Source organism: Chinchilla lanigera, unplaced genomic scaffold (assembly GCF_000276665.1).
Source record: "Chinchilla lanigera isolate Chin_1 unplaced genomic scaffold, ChiLan1.0 scaffold00050, whole genome shotgun sequence".
NCBI classification, from domain to species: Eukaryota; Metazoa; Chordata; class Mammalia; order Rodentia; family Chinchillidae; genus Chinchilla; species Chinchilla lanigera.
The window spans coordinates 16957884-16976127 of NW_004955451.1; the positions used below are offsets into that span (position 1 = coordinate 16957884).

General features: G+C 64.8%; 3 protein-coding genes across 4 annotated transcripts in view; 2 read left to right on the top strand and 1 right to left on the bottom strand.

The window, feature by feature from the left end:
- The window catches only part of Dhx8 (DEAH (Asp-Glu-Ala-His) box polypeptide 8), a 22269-nt gene extending 16462 nt beyond the window's left edge, over positions 1 to 5807 (top strand). The window contains exons 18-23 of the mRNA XM_005394503.2: positions 1190 to 1345; positions 3270 to 3407; positions 4042 to 4170; positions 4302 to 4498; positions 4591 to 4770; positions 5362 to 5807. Coding sequence (XP_005394560.1) covers positions 1190 to 1345; positions 3270 to 3407; positions 4042 to 4170; positions 4302 to 4498; positions 4591 to 4770; positions 5362 to 5581 — 1020 coding nt within the window. The 3' untranslated portion in view covers positions 5582 to 5807. The remainder of the gene's footprint in view (positions 1 to 1189; positions 1346 to 3269; positions 3408 to 4041; positions 4171 to 4301; positions 4499 to 4590; positions 4771 to 5361) is intronic.
- Positions 5808 to 7520: 1713 nt separating this feature from the next.
- Etv4 (ets variant 4) overlaps positions 7521 to 18244 on the bottom strand; it is a gene marked incomplete in the record, with an annotated part of 11100 nt that continues 376 nt past the window's right edge. Inside the window, 12 exon segments of one of the 2 annotated variants that reach the window (XM_013519235.1) lie at positions 7521 to 8130; positions 8361 to 8462; positions 8589 to 8761; positions 8924 to 8992; positions 9078 to 9152; positions 10520 to 10773; positions 10881 to 11024; positions 11302 to 11428; positions 12485 to 12538; positions 17324 to 17371; positions 17591 to 17684; positions 17867 to 17998. In XM_013519235.1, coding sequence (XP_013374689.1) covers positions 7906 to 8130; positions 8361 to 8462; positions 8589 to 8761; positions 8924 to 8992; positions 9078 to 9152; positions 10520 to 10773; positions 10881 to 11024; positions 11302 to 11428; positions 12485 to 12538; positions 17324 to 17371; positions 17591 to 17684; positions 17867 to 17926 — 1425 coding nt within the window. 2 annotated transcript variants of the gene reach the window in all.
- LOC106149638 overlaps positions 18073 to 18244 on the top strand; it is a 3135-nt gene continuing 2963 nt past the window's right edge. Inside the window, exon 1 of the mRNA XM_013519133.1 lies at positions 18073 to 18189. Within this exon, the coding sequence (XP_013374587.1) occupies positions 18073 to 18189 (117 nt within the window). The remainder of the gene's footprint in view (positions 18190 to 18244) is intronic.

Consider the following 18244-nt stretch of genomic DNA (forward strand, 5'->3'; position numbering starts at 1 on the left):
TGTTTTGTTTTGTCTTTTTGAAACAGGGTCTCGATATGCAGTTCAGGCTGGCCTTGAGCTCACTTTGTAGCCCAGGCTGGTCTTGAAATCAGAGTGATCCTCCTGCCTCAGCCTCCCGAGTGCTGGGATTACAGGCGTGCGCCACCACACCCGGTGATGTTCAGAATCTGTAAAAACAAAAATGGTCTTCATTCTGACTGGGGTAGCCGAGGGCAGGGGCAGGGGCAGTGCCCTGAGCGCTGTCTTGTACGCTGCTGTAAGCGCATCTCACAGCAGCCCTGTGTGGCAGAGGAGACAGTGGCGCACGGGTCTGGGGCAGCCTGGTGCCCGTGCGTGCGCTGCGCTGCTTCTCGGGGTGACGTGGGGAACAGACGTGAGCCCGTGTGCCCGCCCTGCGCGGGGGACAGCAGTGTGCGGAGCTGTGGCCTGCGTGTGACTGCCCTGGTCGCCGCTGTCACCCTCCGTGCTCTGCTCTTCGCTGTGGGCCGGCGGCAGCCGCTGACAGTCGTCCGAAAGCTGCCCTGGCCCTGCGTGCGTCTCTCCCGTGGTGCGTCTAGCAGCCCACGAAGAAAGGCAGCTTTATTTTTTTATGTAGTGAATTTTCCTGGCAGAACGTGTGCTCTGGGTTGAATATTTGGGAGTCTAAGGAAGACAGAGCTCACCCGCAGGGCACCCCCGGGGCCAGCGGCGGCCCACATCTCAGGGCGCCCGGCGCCGGGACTTGATCTGTGCACACAGGCTTCCCTGGGTCAGGTTTCTCGTCGGTGGGACGCAGGACCTGACAGCAGCAACCTGTGGGCAGCGGGGTTTATGGGGCCGGCTGTGGCGGGCGGGGCGGTTGGAGGGCTCGGCGGGCTGGGAGCTGAGAGGAGCAGCCGGGAGGGAGCGGGACCCCCAGGCCCCGCCACAGTCACGGCCGCAGTCCTGGGGGACCCCGTCTGCACCGAGTGCCACAGTCCCCATAGCCCGCGGCCACGGCGTCCTCTGCTCGTGGCACCGGCTCTGTTCGGATCACTTCCCGCGCCGTCCCAACCGCAGTGGGCTCTGTCGTCACGCTCGTGCCCTGTGAAGTGCTGGGCGAAGGCAGGGGGCCGAGGCGCGAGTCAGCGCGGACACGGCCCCCGAGGAAGGGAAGGGATGCCGCTGTCCAGTGTCTGATGGCCTCGTGTACCCATCCCCCTGTCCCCAGGCCCAGGCGAAGCAGCGCGCGGGCAGGGCCGGCCGCACGGGCCCTGGGAAGTGCTACCGGCTGTACACGGAGCGCGCCTACCGCGACGAGATGCTGACCACCAATGTGCCCGAGATCCAGAGGACCAACCTGGCCAGCACCGTGCTGTCCCTCAAGGTAGCTGGCGGGCACCATCCTGGGGTCTGTGCCAGCGCCGAGCCCACGGCTGTGGCATCGGCCACACAGTGGGTCCTGCTAAGGTTGTTGCTCGTTTTCCCTGACCACAGTAGGCAGCAGGAGAGGTGGGTGTAATAGGTATTTGTTAGGGGCATCTTTAAAAATGTATGTATTTAGTTTTTGTTTGTCTTTTTGAGACAGGGTCTCGCTATGAAGTTCAGGCTGGCCTTGGGCTCACTTTGTAGCCTAGGCTGGCCTCGAACTTGTGGCAATCCTCCTGCCTCAGCCTCCGGAGTGCTGGGATTATAGTTGCTCATACCATACCCTACCGGGGGCTGCTCAGACCCTTGGATACCTGTAGAGGGGACAGTGGGGAATAAAGGGACAAATTTCAGGGTTCACGGGGGACTGAGAGGGGCTCATCTCGGGGGGACTGGCTTGGCCACCTCTGCAGTTGGCCCTCTTTCATCAGCGAGCGAGCAGTGCGCGGGGAGGGGACAGTGAGAGTCAGGTGGTGAGGGCTGGGGGTGAGGAACCGGATTTTCTCCGCCCGGCCCCCATGTTGTGCCAGCTGCCCTCGCAGCTGCTGTCTTGCCCCAGGAGTGTGGGCTCAGCGTCCCGCCCTGGCCGGGGCACTCGGCCCCCCCTGCACCTGCCTGTCCCCAGGCGACATGACACCAAAGCCTAGTCCCCAGCAACGCCCGGTGGGAGCATTTTTGAAAAAGAAATTGGGGAAACAGAACCAGTGCCAAGCTGCGGGTCAGCGCGGCCTCGGCATCCGACACTGCTCTGGCAGAGGCGGGCACGTGCCCGGAGCGGTCCCCAGCGGCCCGGCCTCGGCCTTGGCCCCGGCCTGGGTCCTGGCTCTGGGTCGCAAGCGCCGGCGGGGGGAGCCGACCCTCCATGCTGCAGCAAGGTGCGCAGCTCTGACCCACGCAAGCAGCGCCCCTGCTGCTCCTCGGTCCCGGGCGCGAACACCGAGCCTGCCGCGGCGGGGTGGCCCAGCGCGGCCCCTCCAGGCCAGGCGCCGTGGGGCACAGGCGCTCGGTCGTCTCGGGACCCTGCCCGAGTCGGTGGGGGACGTGCGGGCCGAGCGGGCGGTCGCCCTGCTCTGTGCTCACGGTGGCGGTGGTGAGAGCTGGGCAGGGGTGCGGAGGGGAGCCCGGCCCGCTGGCTGTGACCTCACTGCCCGGGCTGCCCCAGTGCATGCGCTCCTTGTCACCTGTGGCAGGCCAGGGCGCTGCACCGAGAGTGGCCCGGCTCCTCTGCCCCCAGCGCTCGGGGGCTCAGCCGCTGCTGGCCTGCGCTCAGCTCTTTGGCTGTGCTGGACAACCGCGTGCACGGCCCCCTCACGGCCCCCTCCCCGCCTCTGGCGCAGGGGCTTCTGTGCCGCATCCGGCTCAGGCCGTCCTTGTAGGTGTCAGGTGGCGTCTGTATCTCATGCTTGGTGTGGCCCTGGGGAGGAGCCTGGGCCGGCCTCAGCCTGCACCTCCGCTTGCTGTGGCTCAGGCCTGCATTTCCCTGCGCCGTGCTCGTGGGTGTCTGTCCGTCTTCCGCGGAGCGATGTCTAGTTCACTCCTCGGCCCATTTGTAAGCCAGGTTGTTGTCTTGATTTTTGGGTTGTGTGTGTCGTGTTGAGGTCCTGGTTCTCAAGTTCCCTGAGAAAGGACGTGCTTTCTGTATAGCCTGGGCTGGTCTCGAACTCACTGCGATCTTCCTGCCTCGGCCTTCTGAGTGCTGGGATGACAGGTGTGCACCGCCACACCCAGAAAGGACCTGCGTTCTAGTGTGTGAGTTTTGAGCAGCTCAGTCCAGAGGTGGTTCTGCCCTCACTGGCGGCTTCCTGACTGCAGGTGAAGGGTCAGGAAGGAGCGGCACGCAGGCCCCTCGTGTCCCCTCCCCTGACGGGCTTGTCCCCTCCCAGGCCATGGGCATCAATGACCTGCTGTCCTTCGACTTCATGGACGCCCCCCCAATGGAGACCCTCATCACGGCCATGGAGCAGCTCTACACACTGGGGGCCCTGGACGACGAGGGCCTGCTCACCCGCCTGGGCCGCAGGGTGAGGACGAGGCACCGCTGCGTCCCTTGGCCGGTTGGGGCTGGTGCAGGTGCTCTGGACGGGGAGGATGGGGGGTGTTGGTACCTGCTCGCAATTGCGTTTTTCCACCACTGCTTTTTTTTTGTTTGTTTGTTTCTTGAGACAGGGTCTCCCTATGCAGTTCACGCTGGCCTTGAGCTCACTTTGTAGCCCAGGCTGGTCTTGAACTCACAACGGTCTTCCTGCCTCAGCCTCCCGAGTGCTGGGATTTCAGGCGTGCGCTACGATGCCCGGCTTCCACCCCTGCTTTAAACCGTTTCCTTTTAAGAGTGGGAAAAATTGATTGAGAGAAAGAAAGCTTCTGTCTGAGGAGGACAGAAGGGGCCTGGAAAGTGGGTTGCCTCAGACCATTTCCTCTTTGTAGCAAAAGATTGGATCACGGGTCACTGCCGAGGCCCCTCCTGAGCCCAGTTTTAATCTGAAGGGCTCTGCGGAATCCTTCAGATTCCTGCTCCCAGAGGGGGCTGTGTGTGTCCCGGTCGCCCGGGTTCCGTCAGAGTTTATTCGGGGGAGGAAACCCAGGCGCTGAGCCCCTCCGGCCTGGGGCCCACCGCGCGGGGGTGGCCCGTCCTCTGACTCCCCGCTGCGTCCCCAGATGGCGGAGTTCCCGCTGGAGCCGATGCTGTGCAAGATGCTCATCATGTCGGTGCACCTGGGCTGCAGCGAGGAGATGCTGACCATCGTGTCCATGCTGTCGGTGCAGAACGTCTTCTACCGGCCCAAGGTGCCCGGGCACGGGGTGGCCGGCAGTCGGGTCCTGGGGCCAGGCCCAAGGTGCCCAGGCACGGGGCGGCCGGCAGCTGGGTCCTGGGCCAGGGGTTGGGCAGGGAGTGACCGCCCTCCCCCGCGTGACAGGACAAGCAAGCCCTCGCTGACCAGAAGAAGGCCAAGTTCCACCAGACCGAGGGCGACCACCTCACGCTGCTGGCCGTGTACAACTCCTGGAAGAACAACAAGTTCTCCAACCCCTGGTGCTATGAGAACTTCATCCAGGCGCGCTCCCTGCGGCGGGCACAGGACATCCGCAAGCAGATGCTGGGCATCATGGACAGGTGGGGCGGGGCGGGCGCTTGGTGCGGGCTGGCAGGCTCTGGGCCGCCGTCCCGAGTGAGCGGCTCACGACTCCACCGCCCCCGCCCGCCAGGCACAAGCTGGACGTGGTGTCGTGCGGCAAGTCCACGGTGCGTGTGCAGAAGGCCATCTGCAGCGGCTTCTTCCGCAACGCGGCCAAGAAGGACCCGCAGGAGGGCTACCGCACGCTCATCGACCAGCAGGTGGTCTACATCCACCCCTCCAGCGCCCTCTTCAACCGGCAGCCCGAGTGGTAGGTGCAGCCCCCGGGCCGCGGGTCCCTGCCCTGTCCGTGCCTTTACCGCCCCAGCCCGTGCCTGGTGTCCCTGACCCCAGCAGAAGTGGGGGTCGGCGCAGTGTGAAACCCTTGGGGGGCCACGGGCTGGAGTGAGGGGCTCCCAGGGATCCGACTGGTGTGGCTGTTGGAGACTTTGCAGAGCAGCATTTATAAAACACCTGGCCTGTGCAGCCGGCTGTGGCGGTGCCGCCCTGTAATCCCAGTGCCTGGGAGGCTGAGGCAGGTTTGAGGTCAGCCTGGGCTGCATAGGGAGACCCATCTCAAATAAGGAAAAAAGTCAGGCTCTTCAGAGAACTCCAGTGTAAAACTGACTTAAAAGTCCTGTGCCGCAGTGGTGGAAGGTTGGGGCCTTGCGTGTCGCTCCCTGGTGTTTGGGGTCCCTCTTCCGGGAGAACCTGGGATCAGAGAAGGTGTGGTGGGCTGCCCCCAGGGGCCCAGGGCTCACTGTCCTGGAGCCCACGTTGGGGCGCAGGCTGCGGGCGGGGCCAGGCTGTGGTCCCCAGACCAGGGCCTGGGGTCAGGGCTGATCCCGTCCCTGCCGCGCAGGGTGGTGTACCACGAGCTGGTGCTGACCACGAAGGAGTACATGCGCGAGGTCACCACCATCGACCCGCGCTGGCTCGTGGAGTTCGCGCCCGCCTTCTTCAAGGTCTCCGACCCCACCAAGCTCAGCAAGCAGAAGAAGCAGCAGCGCCTGGAGCCCCTGTACAACCGCTACGAGGAGCCCAACGCCTGGAGGATCTCGCGGGCCTTCCGGCGGCGCTGAGGGCCCGGGCTGCAGCCCCCCTCGCCGTGCGTCCCTGCTGGATACCTCCCCGCAGGGGCGGAGCCCGGCCTGGCTGCACTGCGGCCCCTACCTGCTCGGAGCCGTGGAACCCGGACACCCTGCGTTGTCTGCAGGAGAGGCAGCGGGTGGGGGAGCCCCGCTACCACCCACGCCCTCCCCCTTCCCCGGTCACCTCCCGGAAATATTTATTTTCTTAAGGAAATGAGAATGGCTTCCTGTGTCTTTAGCTGAGGGGTTTAGCTGAGGGGTTGCGGCCTGGCTGGCTCGGGCCGGTGATGTCTGGCGGAGAATCCGAAGCCTTCCTGGTGTCCCGGCCTGACGCTGCCACCTGGGCTGGGACTCAGCGTGGCCTTGTGGGAAGTGCAGGCCACGCGCTGGGTGCAGGGTGTTGGAAGTGCCCCAGGGGCGGCGCAGCGCGGTGGGCCTCATCAGGGGGCTTTTACAGCCCAGCGGCCCGCCCCCCGCAGGAAGACCCACACCTCCGTCTCCGAGGTGTTCTCCGTGGCTTGTTGGGTGGTGGTCACCACGACCCCTAGAAGCTGAGGCCCTGCTTTGGGGGACGTGGACGGGCCGAGCCCTCCCCATCAGCAGGAAACAGTTCCCGGGCTGTGGGAGCTGGGGGTGGGGGTGGGCGTGTGGGTTGCAGATCCCGCAGCCCCCTCATGCTGCCCCAGTCGTAACTCTAGCATGGTCTCCCATGCCAGGCTGCCCCTGGGCCCAGTGCCCGCTGCCCAAGGAGAGCACTGTGGGTTTTTTTTTTTGGTGTTTCTGAGACAGGGTCTCGCTATGCAGTCCAGGCTGGCCTTGAGCTTACTTTTGTAGCCCATGCTGGCCTTGAACTTGCAATGATCCTCCTGCCTCAGCCTCCTGAGTGCTAGGATTACAAGTGCATGCCACCATGCCCGGCTTATGGGTTTTGTTCGGTAGTACAAGGGGCTGAACCCAGGGAGCTCTACCCCTGAGCTGCATCTCCAGCCCTTTTTGAGACAGCTTCACCGTGTTGCCAACTCTAGCCTTGAACTTGGGGTGCTCCTGCCTCTGCCTCCCCCTCCTTTGTTAGGGTCCCATGTATGCATCAGCCCTGTAGCCATGTGGCTGTCTGGCTATCTGCAGAGCTGGGGTCTCCGCTGTGAGGGTGTGGTCAGGCTCGGCCTCCACTGTCCACGGTGACAGCACGTGGGGACTGGGAGGCAGCCTGCCGCTCTCACTGACGGTCTGGGTGTGCGGATCTCAGGCGGCCCGGCTCTTCCCGGCATTGAAGTCCTGTTCACCCCAGCTGAGGAGGCCCAGCCTGGCCACGCGGTGGCCCTCATGCCACTCTGCTGAACACGCCTGCCCCTCTCCCTCCCAGCTGGGGTGAAGCCCACACCCGGGGCCTCTGTCCTCCCCGCACCCTGGCTTCCTCCTGATGTGTGACCCCCCACTTTCAAGGGGAATTATATATTTTTTAAAAAACTTAAGACTTTCCGTCCTTGCTTTAACTCCTAAACAGCACGTGGGTAGAAATGGTCACTGGTGGATCCGGCTCAATGCAGGGTCTCTGCTCACCTGCTGGCCTGGGGGCCTGGGACACCCACCAAGCACCTCCTGCCCCTGCTCCCCACCCAGGGTGCCCCTCCACCAGCCCAGCTGGTCTGGGGCAGTGCTGCTCGCCCGGCCCCTTCCCTGGAAGGTGGCATCTCCAGCCCCATGGTCCTGCACCGCCTTCAGTCCCTGGACAAACCCTGCCGCCCAGGGAGACCAGCATCCCATGGCGGGGACGTGCTGTGGGTAGCGCACACCCTGCTGCCAGCCCGCCCCTTTCTCAGGAGGACGGGGCCAAGCGTTTTCTGACCACTGCTTGGGAGGGAGAGGCAGAGGGCGCCGGGCGAACGACCCCTCTCCACGGGCACGCCCAGGGAGCACAGGGCAGTCAGACTGAGGGAGGCAGGGCCTTTATTAAGGTCCCGGGCGCAGGAGGAGCCCCTCCCCCAGGCCACAGCACCCAGGGTCCTGCCCCACCCCAGACAGCACCAAGAGCTGACAGCACCCTTCAGGGCCACGGCCTGGGCAGGACGGAGTCCGGAGCAGAGGGGCTCAGGGGACCCCAGGCCCCAGTGCCAGGGTAAGCTGGGAGCCCGTGGCCTCAGGATCAGGAGAGGCTGAGCTGAGCTCCGGGCGCAGCTCCCAGGTCCTCCTGTAGGCGGCCTCTCCTCCTTCCCTGGCTGTGGGTCCAGGGGCCGCAGGATCCGCCCCAGGCCGTGGGCTCAGCTTCCTGGCTATGTACACGGGCAGGGCCCACTGTGGCTGGGCAGCGTGGACAGCTAGTATGAGTAGCCGCCCTTGGGGCCAAAGGGCTGGGCAGGGCCAGCCAGCTCCGGGAGGTAGGCGGGGCTCTCGTCCAGGTGGGACAAAGGGACTGTGTCCTCCTCGCTGACCAGCCGGTCAGCCTCGGCCTTCAGAGCTGGCCGCTGATTGTCTGGGAAGGCCAGGGAGAACAGGGCCTCGGGCTCGCACACGAACTTGTACACGTAGCGCTCCCCAGCCACCTGCGGGGAGAGGGCCTGCTCAGCCCTGCCATGCCCCCTGCCCGAGGCCAGGGGACCAGGGGACACGGGGCCTGAAGCCCAGCCCTGTTCCCCCCAATCCATCGGGCGTTTGTCACGGCTCAGGGCTTTTCTGAGCGGGGACCTGTGAGGCCACCCTCTTGCTCTGTCCCTGGACCACACTGGGTGGCGCTCCCTGCCCGCCCCGCCCGCCCGCCTGGGACCTCAGTGACCTTCTGCATGATGCCCTTCTCATAATAGTACCGCAGCGAGCGGCTCAGCTTGTCGTAGTTCATGGCTGGCCGGTTCTTCTGGATGCCCCAGAGCCGGGCAACCTGCGGACAGAAAGGACAGCTCTGGGGCGGAGGAAAGGGGGCAGGGGAGACAGCCTGGCTGAGAGAAGCCAGGGCGGGCGGCAGCAGTGATGGCAGCCGCCGGGCTGGGAGCATCAGGGCACCCACCTCCTCAGGCTCGATCAGCTTGAACTCCATCCCCCGGCCAGTCCAAGCGATGAAGTGTGCGTTCGTGGGGTCATCCAGCAGGGCCACCAGGAACTGCCAGAGCTGCAGGGCGCCGCGGCGCTGGTAGGGCGGCCCCTCTCGGAATGCCCCGAGCCCCTCTTGCTTGATGTCCCCTGGGGGCGCCAAGGGAAGAGGTGTGGCGCTTGCTTTCTGGACCCCCAACCAGCCTGTTCCACTCGCCAGGGCACCCCGGGGCCTGGCCTGGCACAGGAGTCCCCGCAGGGACGTGGGAGCGGGGAGGTGCGACCCACCCCTCCCCTGTCGCCACTTCTGACCTTCCAGCCTCTCAGGGACCACGCAGACGTCCTCTGGGAAAGGTCGCAGAGCTTTCTCATAGCCATAACCTTGGGGAGGAGGGTGCGGCGGCTCAGCTCCGAGGGTCCGCTCACGCGGGACCCGCATCCCTCCCTCCACGCCGGGCCGCCTTACCCATGGCCCGGTCACCGGCAGCAGGCCCTGAGAAGCCCTCTGGGTGGAGGTACATCGAGGCACAGCCAGGGACATCTGCAGGGAGAACGGTGCTGTCAGGGGGCGTTCGGGTGGGGGCTCCCCAGGAGCCTGCCCCCCGCCAACTCCTGGGCAGAGCTCATCCGCGGCAGTCCCAGGCCTGGGCCCCTTGTTCAAGGGCTGGGGTGGCACAGCCGGGCCCGGATTCCAGGAGCAGCTGCTTCCTGTGCCAGGGGACGAGGGGGCGACAGGGACCTCCGGGGAAGGAGTATGGTGTCCGTGGCCTGGGACGCCCTCGAGCTGGAACGGATACACGTCCGGCTGGCAGGTCAGTTTCCCTGCCCCGCGCACGTGTGTGTGTGTGTGTGTGTGTGTGTGTGTGTGTGTGTGTGTGTAAGAGACAGGTTGCCCCTCTGGGCTGTTTTCCGGCCCAACAGCCACCTCATTCCACTCCGTGGCGTGGCTGCACCCTCGGAAGCCACCAATCCGGTCCTGACCTCTTCCGCCTCCCCTCCCTGCACTCCCACCATGAACAGCTGAAACCTGACACCTCTGGCGGGGGCGGGGCTGGCTTCACTCATCCTCCATTTTGTGAATGGAATTCTTGATTCCATTCAGGACTGAGAGGAGGGCGGCAGTGTAACACGATCTGCGTCCGCTGCCTTTGGAGGTCAAGGCCGAGCCCCGCCTCTGCCCGCCACCTCCCTGCCAGGCCGGCATGCTGGCCCTGGGCCATTCTAGAGAGTCGGGTGGGAGGGAGGATGACCTCCAGCTGGCTATGGTTGTGGTCGGCCGAGTGGGAGGAGGTGGGGTTCCTGGCAGCCCGGCCGGGGCACCGTTTGGGACGACAGGGATGTGGAGAGGCCCCGGTGCCCTGGGAAGTGTGAGCCAACTGCGTCCTGGGCCTGTCCTCCGTTCAGACCCTGGTGAGGCACAGGACCCGGGGCAGCACACCCCGTCCACCCCGCCCGCTCCCAGCCTCCTCGCTCCTGCTCCAGGCTCACAACCGGGGGCTTAGGTAACAACCCCGGCACCTGTTGGAGGCGAACGCCTTCACCTCTGCTTGTCTGCACACCCTCTACCTCCTCCCTTCCTTTTCTTTTCTTCCCCACAGAACTGGGATCGAACCCAGGGCCTTCACACTGAGCTACACTCCCAGCACTTTTTAAAAAATTTATATTTTTAGGGTCTCACTAAATTGCCCAAGCTAGGCTCAGGCTTGTGCTCCTCCTGCCTCAGCCTAGTGTTGGGATGACAGGCCTGCACCACCAGGCTCAGCTGCCTTTATCTTTCTATCTATGCTTGCTGACCGGAAAATGAGTTCCTTCCAGTGTATGAAAAGGAAGCCAGGGGCCGGGTGGGCTTCCAGGCCGGCGGTCAGCCGTGGGAAGCTAAGAGCCCGCGGGAGAGGGAGGGCCTCTCACCTGCGTCGTAGGCGAAGTCAGTCTGCTCCTGCTTGATTACCACCCCTGCCCCCGGGTACCTGTGCCCGCGGAGCCCGCCCCGGCCCGCCTGCTCGTACAGGGGGTCGTGGTACTCCTGCTTGAAGCCCTGGTGCGGGTACGGCGGGCAGGGCTCCGGCAGCGGGTGCTGGTAGGGGGCTGCCAGGGGGTCCCCGGAACCTCCCTGGGAAGGCGTGAAGGAGTGGCAGGCGTCCAGGGGCTGCTGGAAGACAGGGCTGGACGCAGCAGGCAGGGAGCAGACAGCAGAGAAGCTTGCGTTAGGCCTGCTGGGGTGACTCCGGACCGACACGCACCCCCCAAGGCCGGGGCCCAGCACCCTCACCTGTGCTCCCCGAGGTGCCCGTGGCCGGGGTGGGGCTGGCTGGGCCCGGAGGACCTCAGGAGACCCCGCGGTTCTGCCCGGGGGAAGGGCTGCAGGGGCGACTGTCCAGGGGCGCCGGGGGCAGGGGACTTGATGGCGGTTTGTCTGGGGGGGGCACAGGCATGGGGTGCAGGGGAGGTGGGGTGAGAGGGCCGAGCAGCGGGGAGGGGAAGCCGCGGGTTGGGGGCCTCCTCCTCTCCTCTCTCCTGTTCTGAAACTGGGCCTCGGCAGAGTGGCCGACCCGAGGGGCAGACCCTGCGGCCCTCACCTCCGAGGTCGTTGTCTGCCTGCATCGCCTGTGTCTCCGCTCACGGGTGGGTGCCTCCCGCCTGGACCCAGGCCCCTGACCCCTGACCCCTGACCCCCGCGCCAGCGGCCTCACCTGGAGTAAAGGCACTGCTCGCCATGGTGGTAGGGGGGCGGCGGCTTCCTGCTGCAGGACAGGGCCGGCTCAGCGCGGGGGCTCTGGGGCTCCTTCTTGATCCGGGTGGTCGGGCTGTGAAAAGCTACTGCGGGCACGGCGAGGCCATGGGGCGTCACGGGGCGCTGACTCCCACCCTGAGGACCGCTGTGCGGCCCCTCCCCCCAGGTCTCAGTTCCCTGAGACCCCTGCTCAGGTGCTTGAAAAACAGGTTGGTGTTAATGTAATTTTTCCCCCTGCACTGGTGATTGAGTCCAGCGTCACGGTGAGCTGCATCCCTAGACCTTTTTTATTTTGAGACCATGTCTTCCTGCCTCAGCCTCCCAAGAATGCTGGGAAGACAGGTGTGCACCCTTAAGCCCTGCTGGCTGGCACCCAATGTTAATTGAGGAAACCATGTAGAAGTCCAGCCCTGCACGCAACCTGAGACCCCGGAAGGCTCCTTCTGGGTAGCGAGCACCTCCAGCTTGGGGCCTGTGGTTTCCTCAGCACCCTGGGAAGTTCCAAGGGAGGGGCTGTCCTGGCGGGCAGCCCATCTGCATGTCATTGAGTGACATTAGACACATGCTCCCAATTATCCGTGCAGAACGCAGCCTTTCCTGTAACCCACTGGGGACGGCCGCCCACATGTGCCAGGCCATGCAGATGCCCCGGGGATCCGCTGCCCTCCACGGCTGGTTCTTCACAGCAAAGCGTCTGTCGTTAAACCACTGTTTCTGCACAGTGGCGCTATGGACACTGGGCCAGATTTCAGTTTGTGATTGAGGGGGGCCGACTGAACACTCTCAGGAGCGCGTCCAGACCGAGTGGCCCGCAGACACGGCCAGCCGTCCCTGGGTGGGGGCAGGAAGCTGAGGACCGAAAGCCTGGTCCGCAAGCCTGCTTGCACCCTCACTCCAGGGAGGATCAGAGAGGGACAGCGTCCACCCTGAGGCTGCACAGCCAGGCAGGGCAAGCCCCAGACCTGAGATGGGATCCAAGGTTGTCTCCCTCTTGCCGCCTTGGGCCTGCGTCCCCGCCCGGGGTTGGGCAGCCCTGACCAGCACCTCTCCTTAGAAGAGACTGGGTGGGCTGGGCGATCGGCTGGCTCTTGACCCATTTCCTGTCCTCCCCGCCCCCACTCCCAGCTCCCAGCTCTACTTACAGTTTTCCGAGTGGAAATCAGGGACGAACTGCTCATCGCTGTCTGGTACCTGAGCTGCAGAGAGGGAGAGGCGAGGCTGCGGGGAGGCGGTCCTGGGCAGCAGCCCTGGGGCAGCACGGCCACCGCAGGGGGCACAGCCCGGGGCTGCAGCCTGCCCGGACGCCCTGCCCTCCAGCTGGCCTCTGCCAGCCTCCAGCCTGCACTGGACACTCTCTCTTCCGTTTCCCTTCGAGCCGCAGTGCTCCAGCAGTCTGGGTGGGGATGGGCAGGACTCACAACCAGGGCACCCCGGGGTGTGGAGCCAATTGGGAAGTGTCTGAACCCGGGGCCCCAGAATTTGCACTGGAACGGCTTCCAGGGGCCTCTGGGACACACCTGAGGTCTGGGGCCTGGAGTGGGGCTGAGACGCTGCCCGGGCACAAGGCTGGAGCCAAGGGGCCAGGGTGGGTGTGGCTGGGCTGGAGGACAGGCGGGAAACCTCAGAGGGACAGCTCAGGGGACAGGGACGTGATGCCCTAGCTGGGGGGAGGGCAGCATGGAAGGGCGCCTCCCACAAGGAGAGCAGAGTTCCAGCAGGGCGGGGACAGCGGGAGGAGCCCACGGTCTCAGTGAGGCGAGGCCCCTGCTGTGCACCCCACCACCACCACTCTTGCCCTCCTCTCGGGCTCCGGCTTTGTCTTGTACCCCGGCTCCTCTATCCAGTGCCTGAGCAGGGCGGACAAGGTGTCACTTGACTATGTGAACGGGGCTCAGGTGGCAGAAGCCAGCGTGGCCGAGGCACACAGGGCACCAGGGAGCCCCTGGCACTGCATCTTCCGAGGGGCTTCCGGCCCGTGGGGCCAGCGGGCAGGAGGGGCCTCAGGCTCACTCTGGACACACAGGGGCCGTGGCCGCACGCTCTGAGCGGCCGGCCCTGCGACTCGGCCTCCGTTCTTTAAATATCTTTAAAGTGCTGCCTCAGTTTGATCTAGACCAGAAGACTAGACTCTCCCCAACTACCCGGGGCGGCCCCCATCCACTTATGGGGGTGTGAGGTGTACAAAGCCTGTGGGCGACAGTATGTGATCTATCTTCCATTAGTTACAATGTGTTCCAATAAAAATAAATATAGGTTTAGGGACGGTGGATTTCTTGACAGACAGGCAAGGGAGTTAGGGACTCAGGAGCCACAGGCAGCTGCAGAGCTTGTGATGGTCACCAGGATGTGCAGGTGGGGTGAAGTGGTTCACGCGGCCCCCTTGGCAGACACGCACACACGCACTCACACGCACACCCAGCTCACACTCGTCTTTCTGGGAGCCCGGTGTAGTTCCAAGGTGGCGGTGCCTGGTCTGTCGGAGCGGATTCCCAGCCCTACCCCTGCCCGAGGTGGTCAGCACCTGTGTTTCTAACCAGCGCCCTATGCCCTGGTGACCGTTAGGCACAGGCTCACGTGGCCGCACCTGGTGGCGCATACCAGTGCCTCACTCAGGAGGCAGAGACAGGAGGGCGGAGGGCTTGGGCCCAGTCTGGGTTACACGGCAAGACCCAGCCTCAAAAACCCACACAGAACGGCTCCTTTGAAAGCGCTGGAGACCAGGACACAGGATCAGCTCGCCGCCGGGTCAGGGCCTGAGCAGCTCCCCAGGGTGCTGGCGAGGCGGCTCTGGGAGCAGGTGGGCACGGGCCCCCTCCCCGACGTGTGGGCCAGGAGGGTCCCGGGGGCAGGGGCTGCAGAACTGACGCACGCTGGGGTGCCCCTGGGGTCTCATTAGCTGTTACTTTCCACTGAGGTAACGGGCTGGGGGCGGCTCCGTGACGTCACCGGACAGGGAGCCGACGGCCCCAGGTCACCAGGCCTCCTCCTGCCTCAGGCCTGCAAGTCTCCCAGAACCCTGAGAGGCTCCTCAGACTTGAAGATCACACCCAGTGAGGGTGGTACCACCCTCCTCCCGGAGCTCAGGCAGACCCTTCGCCTAGAGGGGACAGGGCCTGGTCACCCAGACTGCCCATGAGGACAGGGCTGGGCCCCGCAGCGGAGCCTGCGCCCCTGGACAGAGGTTGTAGTGACCAGTTGGGTCTTGTGTGTAGACCACGCGACTCATTGGGTGACTTGGCTGAATTCTGGCCCAGGGTCCCCTCCTCCCCGCCCCCAACTCTATCGGGGTACAAAGGTGCAGGGGGGCAGGGCCAATGCTCAGGAGGGGAAGGGCCGAGGCCTCCCCACTGCAGGTGCGCCCGCCGCACCCCCCCAACCAGGAGGAAGCAGCGCTGCCTGCGCAGGTGCCGCTGCCTCCAGGAGCCCTGGCCGGGGAGGAGATGGAAAGATGGAGGAGGCATTGTGCTAGCGTGGCACGGGGAGGGGGCTCGGCGTCTCACTCAACACGCGTCCTCAGCACACGCCCTGCACGCTCAGGGTGCACATGCCCTGGTCCCTGAAGCCCCAGGGGCATAACGTCTGCACTTGGGGTCTCTCTGGGTGGGGAGTCAAACGGGCCCCCTGGAGGAGGGCCAGGGAGCAGGGATTCTGGGAAAAGCTTGAATCCTTCTCTTCCTAGAAAATCCATGCACCCCAGGGCCTGGCACCCCCCCAACAATTTCACGCGTGGTCTCCGAGGGGTGGGACCCTGCAGCTCCCATAGGCTTCAGGAGTGACAGACCCCAGCCTCACACAAAGGACCTCAGCGGCCCAGCACTGCCCCTCTCTGCCAAACGGACATAAGGTCGTTGTCCCCGAGGGTTCCCGAAGGCTCCAGCCAAGTCCAGCGGAGAGCCCAGGGCCGAACCCAGCACATCTCCCCCACAGCTGCACACGTCTGCCCGAGCCTGGCGTCCTTCCCTGTGCCGGTCTGAGCTCCTCTCCAGCACCCCAACAACACGTCAGGCACCCAGAAATCAGATGCACCCCAAGCCGCAGGGTACCCTCCTGCACTCAGAAAAACCAAACCCCGGATGTCCATGCTGCCTGCGCACAGCCTGACCACACCACATGCACCCCAGCGCCCCTGGCCTCCCCTCCCTCGGCGCCAGGACCTCGCTTTTCTCCACCCTGCTGGATGCACCCACCTCTGGCGAGTTTCCCCCGGACTTGGCCTCTCCCTGACGCCCCAAGCTCCCCCAGGCGCCCGGGGACACTGACCTGGGGGGAAGAGGCAGGAGAGGAGGCCGGGGTGGTGCTGGGGCGGTGTGGGGGTGCAGGGCCCTGGCAGCTGCATCTGTCTCCGCGGAGAGGGCGGCGAGGAGCGAGTGGCCTGAGCCCCCCAGGCCTGGTCACCAGCGCCAGCTGGGAACCCGAGCGGCTCCTCCAGCGCAGGAGAGAGCCACCGCGCTCCCAGCCCCCTCACCCGCATCCCCACCCCTCCTCCCACCCCCGGGATTTAAATGGACAGGGACGCCAAGCAGCAGCACGGGGCGCGAACACACACACACTCACACACGAACACGCACCATCTCTACACGCACCTCTGGGAAGGGGGTGCTTCCAAAACCCCCCGAACCCAGGCAGATGGGCCAACTGCTGCGGAAACGCCAACCTCAGAGCCACCCCTAGCTGGAAGCCCTGGAGCTGCCCACAGGGGGCGGGGGACCTCCGCGGACAGCCAGGGAAAGGCTCCCCGCCAGCCAGACCCAAGTCAGGTGCTGGGAAAGGAAGTCCTTCAGCGCCTGGAAACTGACACCTTTGGTATTAGCCCAGCTCAGGAACCTGGGGTGGGGGCGGAGGGGTGCTGGGCACAGCTCTGCCCACAACTAGGCGGGCACGGGGCACCCGGAGCGTGCAGACTCTGGGGAAGGTGCCCACAGTACCCCAGGACCCCGACTCCCCCGGCTCCCACACGCAGGTCTGCCTTATTCCCCAGGTGTCTCGAAGGCAGCTTTATGCCACCCGGCCACTCTGGAGACATATTCTGGAGCTGCTACCGCGGTGGATGGACCAAATCTCACCCCACAAACAGACGGAGTCAGGTGCTATAGAGGGTCCCAGGAGAGTTGGATTTGAGCTTAAATAATTGCCAAAGACAGACACCCCGGATGGAGGAATAGGGAGGTTCTGAGGAAGAGAAAAGCCTTCAGAAAGGGGTTCCTAGCGTTCCAGGCTCTTGGTCCTCAGTGTTAAAATAAAGGGGTGTTACCCAAGATGGGGGCGTTAACCCTTCCCTCTCAGAGCTGCTCTAAAGCTCCACCTGCCGCCTGCACCCCACCAGGGATGCCCTCAGGCTCCACCCCGGCCAGCTCAAAGCTGTCCCCCAAAAGGCGCAGGAAGGGGACACTGCCTGGCACAGAGGTATCACCAGGAGGGACTCAGGCAGGGGCGCCGCTGGCATTAGAATTACAATTGAGGCTATTGGAGGCAGCCCCATCCTCCTGCCAAAGTGCTGAGAAAAGAATTATTCAAACTTTTGTTTTTCTTTTGGCCTGGACAGTAAATCAGCCCTGAGCACTGGGAAGAAGAGAAACAAGAGGATTGGAGTCAGTGTTTGGGCAGCTCTGGAAGACAGACACCAGATTAATTGCTCTCTCTCTCGTCCTCCTGCCCCCCAAACCCCAACACCCCAGCACACATCTGGACCCGGCCGCTTCTGCCAAATGAACTTTGTAAATGAAATTTTCAACCAGGAAAACGGGCCCAGGGCCAAGTTCCATTCAAATAAGCAAATACCCCACACAATGGTCTGATTCATCCCCAGGCCTCCTTAGGCAGCCTGGGTCAGGCCAGAGAAAATAAATATCAATATAAGCGTCCACGCTGGGCGCTGCCAGAGGGCCAGCCGTGGGGGATTGGAGGCCGCCTTTAGACGGGGAGAGACGGAGAAGAGGGGCGAGGCTGGGACACCCCAACAATAGGAGGGTCACAAAACTCACCTTCTGCGAGCCACGTCTCCTGGAAGTGACTTAGATCCTGGAAGAGATCTGAGGGAGGAATGATGAACTGCTGGTGAGGTGGCCGGCCGCGGTGCCGGGAGGGAGGGGACTCCGGCGACCCCGGGGCTTCCCGCCACCCGGTGCAGCCGGCGCCCAGAACGAGCAGTTCCGGGGAAGGCAGTCTTTTTGGGAGCTGGAGGTGGGGCGGGTGCTTCCAGGCCCGGCCCTCCAGGTGAGGAGGGGTCTGCTCTGAGCCTGGCTCTTTACCTTCCGAGTCGGGGGGCGGCAGGGAGCCAGGGTCCATGAGCTTCCTCTGCGGAACCATCAGCCCTTCGCGAAGGCTCCCATTTCCGGACAGTTTCTGAAGGGAGGGGAGACGGTGCTCCAGTCCGCCCCAGCGCCTAGTGGGGGGCGGTCCCAGGGGACGGGGTCGCGGCGTGACTGCGCCCAAGGGGGACGGGGTGGCGTGGGGATGGAGTCCAGGGAACAGGGTCTCGAGGCGATGGGGTCGCGGGGGTGACTGGGGGCGGGGTCGGCGCTCACGCTGCAGGCGGTGTAGGGCACTTGCTGATCCAGAGATCCGCCTTTCATCCTCCGCTCCATCCGGCCGGCCCGGGCCACCCGGCCAGGACACGCGGGGGCACTGAGCGCGGGGGGGGGCGCTGTCCGAGGGAGCTGCGGGGGTGGGGCGGGGAGCGGGGGGGACAGTCCTGAGGCCTGGGGCGGCGCGGAACTTCCCCGGCTCCGGGATGGCGGGAGGACCTGGTGCCCTCACGGGTCCCACCTGCTCCCGGGGGCGCCGCTCTGTGGTCGGCAGTCTGCGCGGCGGGCTCGGTTACATAAGACGCGTGTGCATGCGTGTGCACGTGTGTGAGTGTGCGCGCGCGCGCGGGGCGCACCCCATCCCGCGCCCCCTCCTGT